The 8,037-nt window shown below is 31.3% G+C and overlaps 1 protein-coding gene across 1 annotated transcript; it reads left to right on the top strand.

Annotated features, from left to right (window-relative positions):
- The first annotated feature begins 3,691 nt into the window (after positions 1-3,691).
- Positions 3,692-7,545, top strand: LOC136208173 (cytochrome P450 76A1-like). The gene is made up of 2 exons (XM_065998985.1): positions 3,692-4,609; positions 6,931-7,545. The coding sequence occupies exons 1-2, from the start codon at positions 3,692-3,694 to the stop codon at positions 7,543-7,545; spliced, it is 1,533 nt and encodes a 510-aa protein (XP_065855057.1).
- Positions 7,546-8,037: the final 492 nt, after the last annotated feature.

The raw sequence follows: 8,037 nt of genomic DNA, 5'->3' as shown, positions 1-8,037 counted from the left end.
TCCTGACATATCTTATTATTTTAATTTAGGTGGATTCAACCATTGATATTTTAGTTTGATATATTAAAACGTTTATTTTTATTTGTTTCCAGGTTAAATTTCTAATAATTAGAAAGTCACATAAACATAATTCTGTTAACACCATTTTCCATTTTATTTAAAAAAAGTATATAAATTTTTTTTATGCTGAATCTTAAAAATAATGTATTTCATTACAAAAAAAAATACTATTACCGACAGAATATCCCATCGGTGATAACTAAAAATATATCGGTAATTGTCATTACCGATGGAATCTGATGTGTCGGTACTGACACGATGATATAAAATTAATAATGCCTTTTTATAACTCAATTAAAAATTCATAGCTAATTAATTTATCAAACGTAAATAATAATTTTTTTAAGTAGTTATAAAACGAGATTTTAAATTACATTGTTACGTTACGGAAGTTTTAAGTAGGTATTATTTGTAATTTTCAACTAATAAGAATATAATATTCGTATAGGTTTCATACATGGGCGGCACTAGCGGAACCAGTCTAGGCAATTGCCTAGAGCATCCCATTTCGGGCTTCTAATCTAAGAATATGGTAGAGTGAATGAAAATTAAAATGAACCCGATCAATGAAAATGAGATGTATATCATCTCAATGAGAAATGCTTGGTTTAAATAATAAAAAGTCGTACAATTGTTAGTTTTTCATTTGTAAGACATATTAGACCGAGACCATATTAGAATTTTCATCTACTCTTTTTTTTTTTTAAATATAAAACTTACTTCAATTACAATACAATGATTATTGAAATCTCAATCGTTAAAAATTAATCCATATAAATAATTATTCTCATTTTTTTCAATCACCACCTCTCAACAATAATAGCACAAACAAACCTTAAATTTATTTCACAACTTCTCTATTAACAATAATCAGAATACGTTACTAATTTAGTCATTTGGTTATTCGGGGCAGCATAGTTAAGCTTCACGCAAAGAATAGTACAACCTTAAGCCATAAATTTACTAGACAGTATAATTTTAAGTCCCAGTAACGGAAAATGAGTTTTTTCATGCATAAGATCTACAAATTCAAGCCTTTCGAGTGGTTAGAATTCTAAAGGTTGAATGATAGTCAAAACCTGAAATTACATGTGAAAAAACTCATCTTTCGTAAATATGTTCAACAATAATGCTAGACTAAATGTATACATAATATCATTATACTATATAGCCGCTAAATGTTCCTTTCTTTGTCTACGGCCTCTGAAATATTGGATCCGCCATAGTTCCATAATAAGATAACCGAGAGAACTTCTACTATTCGTCGGATGTAAAAGACCCAACCAATCAAAATAAGGATGAATACCAATTCATGGAAAATGATTGGTGTTAAGAAAGAAACATAGACAATTGAAATTATTTAATTGGACAAGTATATTGCACCGGGAGTATTATTTCTCGATAAGTGGACCCGTATATAATTTTTAAAATGTATCAAGGAACCACATACATGGTGTTGAGAATAAAGTGAAAAATACGCCGCAAAAATTTTGACGAGCAAAACAATCAATAAAAATACCACTAAATTTCAACGTGGTTCACCCTTAGTTTTGGACTATTTTTACGATCAAGTTCGAAAATAAATTATTCCACTATAAAATAGTAGGCGTACAAAAAGAATGTTCTCTAGACAACTTTCTAAAGTTACAACAATATGAGATAAAACCAAAATAATAACATTTACGATGTTTTTCGAAAATACATTAAAATAATTATCTTACTATTTTATATCTTTAAAAATAATTAGACTAATCTTTCCAAAAAAAAACTAAAATCTCTTAACGGGAGAATAATTTTTTTTTTGGTTAAACCATCCGGTACTCCGAACCACATTGGCCGACTAATCCGGATTCGGAACGGATCCATGGATTACGGTATTTAAACCCCTCCCAATCGCCGTTGTGGGGGATCGATCCTGAGACCGCCCTATCAAGCGCAGCCCCAACCAAAGATTGGTAACGGGAGAATAATTTTTAACTCTCACAAAATTGATTTTTGAATTTTCTTGATGCAATGCATCTATCTCTTAGCTATTTATTTGTTTTAGTTGGAACTTGATTGTTAATTTGTTGAGGTGGCACCAGTTTTTTTATATAAATATTTGTTTGTGTTCCCTCATTAATTGGGAACCGCTCGACAGTATTCTCGTTGATTGGGAATTTGAAATAGAATATTATTCTGATATAAGGTTCCAAAATACATTTGTGGTTTCTAGTGCTGTTTGTTTGAGATGAAATATTATGTTGTGAAAATTTTTATATAGGGAACATATTATACTGCAAAATAAAATATTTTTCTGTATTTGACAATAAAATATTTTCCAACCACTAAATATAGATTTTCTGTATAAAACACAAAATAGATTCACATGTATTAAGCACAAAACACACACATAAACTCTAAGTGTCATTTGGTTCGTGGAATGGAATGGAGTATAATTACTATTTCAAAGGAATAGAATAGTAAAGAATGAAATAGAAATTGCTTGGGAAAAAAAAGTGGAAAAACTTGAAAATATGAAAAAAAAGTAATGTTAAAAACACGAAAAACGTTTTTTCACATTTTTGACATTTTTGTACGTTTTATCGTGGTATAAACGTTATTGTGTTTTTTTTTGCATTTTTTCGCGTTTTCACGTTTAGTTTTTCGGCTTTTCCCTTTTCATGTTTTTTTTTCATCTTCTTTTTCACATTTTGTTACTTTTTTGTGTTATTCACGTTTTTTTCATGTTTTTCGTATTTGTCATGTTTTCGTGTTTTGTTTGCATTTTTCGTCTTTTCATGTTTATCGCGTTTTTCACGTATTATCACGTTTTTGTGTTTTAGCATGTTTCACGTTTTTTGTATTTTTTCACGTTTTCGTGTCGTTTGTATTTTTCACGTTTCTGTATATTCCGTGTTTTGTTCTTTTTTAAGTGTTTGCTTTTTTTTTTTGCATTTTTGCGTTTTTCGTATTTGTTCACCTTTCCATATTTTTTTGCGGGGTTTTTGTTCATATTCTCGTGTTTTGTAACGTTTTCACGTTATTCATGTTTTTCGTGTATCCTATTTTTCGTATTTTTATATTTTTTAACGTTTTCCCCATTTTTCTCTGAATGCGTATGTTTTGGGGAAAATGTTTTACCATTTTTTACCCTTTTGCAAAGGGTAAAACATTTTCTCTTATTTCTTCATTCATTTTCCATTGACATACCACTTATTTTCCTTTAACTTATTTTCCTGTCCAAACAAATACTGAAAAATTGGAAAATATTTTCCTACAGAATATTTTTCCCCAAACAAACATGACCTAAATACCAATTTAGGTTACACAAATAAAATAGCACCAATATAGATATAACATTTAGGTTTTGATAACGGAACGTGACACATTATTTATATTATTCTGTTAAGAGAGAAATCAAAACTCAACAGTTTAATATGAATGACGTGTCACATTTTGTTACCAATATCTAAATTGACATTCTTTTTAAACGTTAAATCTACATTGATGTTATTTTATACGTGAAGCCTAGATTCATAGTTGCCAAAACCTATAGACCTATTTTGATATTTTTCTTTTTTTTATGTGTATATATGTTTGAGTTATTTAAAGAGTCATTCAACAATATTCCATAGCCATAGCCATAGCCATGGATAACACTTCATTTTTTCAAGTTGCTCTTACCCTTCTCTCAATTTCAACCCTATACCTCCTCCACCGCCGTAGAATCACCACACTCAACCGCCGCCGCTTCCCTCCCGGACCGTCCGGATGGCCAATCCTCGGCAACCTCTTAGACTTAGGTCTAATGCCACACCGAACCCTAACCAAACTAAGAAAACAATACGGAGACATTATAGGTCTAAGGTTAGGTTCCATGAACACAATGGTCATCCTCTCAGCCAAGGCTGCAGCCGAGTTCTTCAAAAACCACGACATCTCCTTCGCGGAACGAACCATAACCGAAACCATGCGTGTCCATGGCTACAACCAGGGGTCCCTGGCTCTAGCCCCTTATGGTTCCTACTGGCGAGTTTTAAGAAAATTAGTGACAGTAGATATGCTTGTCACGAAAAAGATTACCGACACCACGTATATCCGTCGGAAATGCGTCGATGATATGCTCCGATGGATTGAAGAGGAATCATCGGAGAATAAAATTGGTGATAATCATGGAATTCATGTTGCGAAATTTGTGTTCTTGATGAGTATGAATTTATTGGGGAATTTGATGCTGTCCCGGGATTTGGTGGATCCGGAATCGAGGAAAGGATCGGAGTTTTTTGAGGCAATGATGGGGTTAATGGAGACTTCTGGTTATGCTAATGTTGCTGATTATTTTCCATGGTTGAAGTGGGTTGATCCTCAGGGGTTGAGGAGGAAGATGGAGAAGGAACTTGGGAAAGCTTTGGAAATTGCTTCTGAGTTTGTGAAAGAGAGAATTGAAGAGGTGAAAGTGAGTGAAAGTAAGAGAAAAGACTTTCTTGATGTGTTGCTTGAGTTTAAGGGTAATGGTAAAGATGAACCTGAGAAGATTTCAGACCATGATGTCAACATTTTCATACTTGTAAGTCCATGTAAACTTTTTTTTTATTTTTTAGGTCTAATACACAAATAACCCCTGTTATAACTGTCCCCTCCAACTTACAATTGTAACAACTTACCCTTAAACTAGTTCAAATGTAAACATAACCTCAAATTGGGATTTTTTTTACCCCGTACTTGAAGCAACCGTAAAAACGTTTTTTCGGATTCGTATTACGCCAAAAAATCTGATTATCACACTTTACAGTTTTTGTATTTCACATGTTTCTTCAATTGCAGTCCATATCAGCATGTTTTACAATTAGAAAAGTTTGAGGGTTATGTTTTATAAGGACAAATTTGAGAGATAAATTGTTACAATTGAAAGTTCATGAAAACAGTTACAACATTTGGACAAGTTCAGGGAATTATTTGCGTATTAGGTTTTTTTTTTATTATCTATAAACTTTTTTAGGTAAAGTCCAAAAACATTATGGTTCTCTGAATTTTTTTTTTTTTTTTCAAACAATAACTAAAGTTTTCATTTGGTAAGAAATGAGGAATTTTAATTTGATAGTATAAAAATCACCGTTAATGAAAAATTTAAAATTGTTAGTATAACATTTACTATTCAATCAAAATTTTTTTATTGATGAGAAGTATTAAATACCACCGCATGTTACCATTTCAACAATTTCCAGTTTTGTCAAAAGGATAATTATGTCTTTATCAAAAAAAAAAATAATTATGTCTGACATATAATAAGACACCGACATTTTTAATAGGGTTAAAATACAAAAATACTCCTAACGTTTTGGGTCAGGAGCAATTTTACTCTTAACGTCTAAAATTATGTAATTTTACCCCTAACGTTGGAAGCCAAGAGCAATTTTACCCCTAACGTTAATAAATTAGGTCAATTTGAGAAATAATTCATCAAACTGTTTTCTCGGTCATGAATCTTGTGATCTACACTTCATACGTGTGTCATTTTATCAGTAACAAATCATAAACATACGTTGGGATGTGAAAATATATATATATATATATATATATATATATATATATATATATATATACTGTCTTTTTGTACGAATTAGGCAAAATAAATTCAAAAAATTCACCAAATTTATAAATATTAATCTCAAATTCTATTATTAAATTATAAAAAACACGAAATCCTTTTTTCAGAACGAATTGTTATGCAATTGGTGCTGAATAAGGAACAAAAATATCTGTGTTTTATAATAGTGTCTGAAATTGACCCAATTTATTAACGTTAGGGGTAAAATTGCTCTTGACTTCCAACGTTAGGGGCAAAATTGCACCATTTTAGATGTTAGGGGTAAAATTGCTCCTGATTCAAAATGTTAGGGGTATTTTTGCACCTTAACCCTTTTTAATAAGCTGTGTCAATTGCCAAATAATACTTTAAGCCATTAATTTTTGGTGATACCTATATAATAATCCTAATAGTAAAATGTGTGGTTTAGGAAATCTCCATTCCTTATCCATGAAATTTTAAGCGATTTTAATTCTCTAAAAAAAATTTATAGTCAGGGAGATAATGTTTAGTTAGAAGAGAGGAAATGAATTTTTAGATAGAAAAAGCTTCAAAAAAATAATGATTTTAAAACATAAAAACGGGATAAAGATCAAATTTAATCCTAACATTTTAAGCGAAATACAGATCTAGTCTTAATATATGAAATGTTGCAAATTTTAACCCTAACGTTTCCAATTAAAATTAATTTTAGTCATACATTGTCGAAAAAAACTGGTTTAACTGTTATTAAAATTAATTATGTCTAAGATATGTAGTGTGTTAGTAACAAAATTATAAAAAAAAATTGTTGAAATGTTAACAACTAAGTCTGTTACCTATATATTTCAAAAAAAAAGTCCGATACATACAAATTAATCACAATTTTTTGTGTTAAATATTTACTGTATTATTAATATAGTTACAAATAAGTAATAAAAAAATATACGAAACTGGTTCAGTTTATCGATAAGCTTGTTTGGAATATTACAGTTAAATAACAGTCAAACCAGTATTTTTAAAATTTTCGTAATGCAGGGCTAAAATCGATCTTGTTTGAAAACGTTAAGGTTAAATTTACACCATTTCGTACATTTGGACTATGTATCTTTCTAAAAACGTTAGGGTTAAATTTTCCCTAATCCCTATAAAAAAAATGTGGTTTTATGAAAAATGTGGTTCTAAACAACTTTAATTTCGTGAACATTTCCATTTTGAGATATTTAACTTCCACACGTTAGTTAAAATTTAGTAATCATACTGTAAAAATGAGTAAATGGACTTTGATATCTAATAATCTAATAGTAAAAAGTGTTTTCCAGGAAATATTCATGGCAGGTTCAGAAACAACAAGCAGCACAAACGAATGGGCACTAACAGAACTCCTACTTCATCCAGACTCAATGAAAAAGGCAAAATCTGAAATTTTATCAGTAGTAGGACCAAACAAAAAGCTCCAAGAATCCCACATCGAAAATCTCCCATTCTTACAAGCTATAGTGAAAGAAACCCTAAGATTACACCCTCCAATTCCATTCCTAGTTCCCAGAAAAGCAATTCAAGACACCAATTTTATGGGCTACAATATTCCCCAAAACACACAAGTTCTTGTGAATACTTGGGCCATAGGAAGAGACTCTGAAGTTTGGGATGATCCTTTGTGCTTTAAACCAGAAAGATTTATGGGTTCAAATAATGTTGATTATAGAGGGCTAAATTATGAGTTCATTCCTTTTGGAGCTGGAAGAAGAATGTGTGCTGGTGTTTCGTTAGCTCACCGCGTTCTTCACCTTGTTTTAGGGTCTTTGATTCATGAATTTGATTGGGAATTTTGTGGGAATGTTGATGCAGAGAATGTTGATATGGGAGATAGGTTGGGGATTACTATGCGGAAGTCTGAGCCCTTGTTAGCTGTTCCAAAGAAGTGTAATGTGTGAAACTAGGTGAAACTAAGTGAAAGTTAGTGAAATTTTAAGTAATTCTCTTTAATTTTGTAACACTAATTATTTCAACTTATTAATTCGAAATGTGTTACAATGAATCAATTAAAAGAATAGACATGTGTCCTTATTTAAGGGAGGGGGGAGGACTGGTCCAATTTTAGGGTTGTAAATGAACCGAGCTGTTTAGTGGTTGGTTCTATAAAAGCTTGATACAGTTTGGTTCAATTTATAATGAGCCGCTTGCGAGTATTGTTTAGAGGCTCGATTCATGAATGAGCCGAGTTTGAGCAGACCAAAGATCTGATGGAAAGCGTGCGAGCAAGCTCAATTCAATTTTAATGTTTTTGGGAGAGTGCAGATTTGGTCATACGTACTGATAATAGTGTGAATTTCCTTGACCGGAGTATCGTCTTTGTGAGGTGCCGTTGGGATCAGCGGGAGAAACTCTGATACCAAAGTCAGTAGATGATTTGAGAATAATAAGAA

The sequence above is a fragment of the Euphorbia lathyris genome, chromosome 10 (genome assembly GCF_963576675.1).
Source record: "Euphorbia lathyris chromosome 10, ddEupLath1.1, whole genome shotgun sequence".
Taxonomy (NCBI): Eukaryota; Viridiplantae; Streptophyta; class Magnoliopsida; order Malpighiales; family Euphorbiaceae; genus Euphorbia; species Euphorbia lathyris.
Note: the sequence above shows the minus strand (reverse complement) of the source record. Positions and strands in the feature narration are given on the sequence as shown.

Bases quoted from the DNA above. Each gene is read 5' to 3' on its own strand.
- LOC136208173 (XM_065998985.1), top strand. From the start codon at position 3,692: ATGGATAACACTTCATTTTTTCAAGTTGCTCTTACCCTTCTCTCAATT. The intron at 4,610-6,930 runs GTAAGTCCATGT...AGTGTTTTCCAG, and splicing joins ATGTCAACATTTTCATACTT to GAAATATTCATGGCAGGTTC.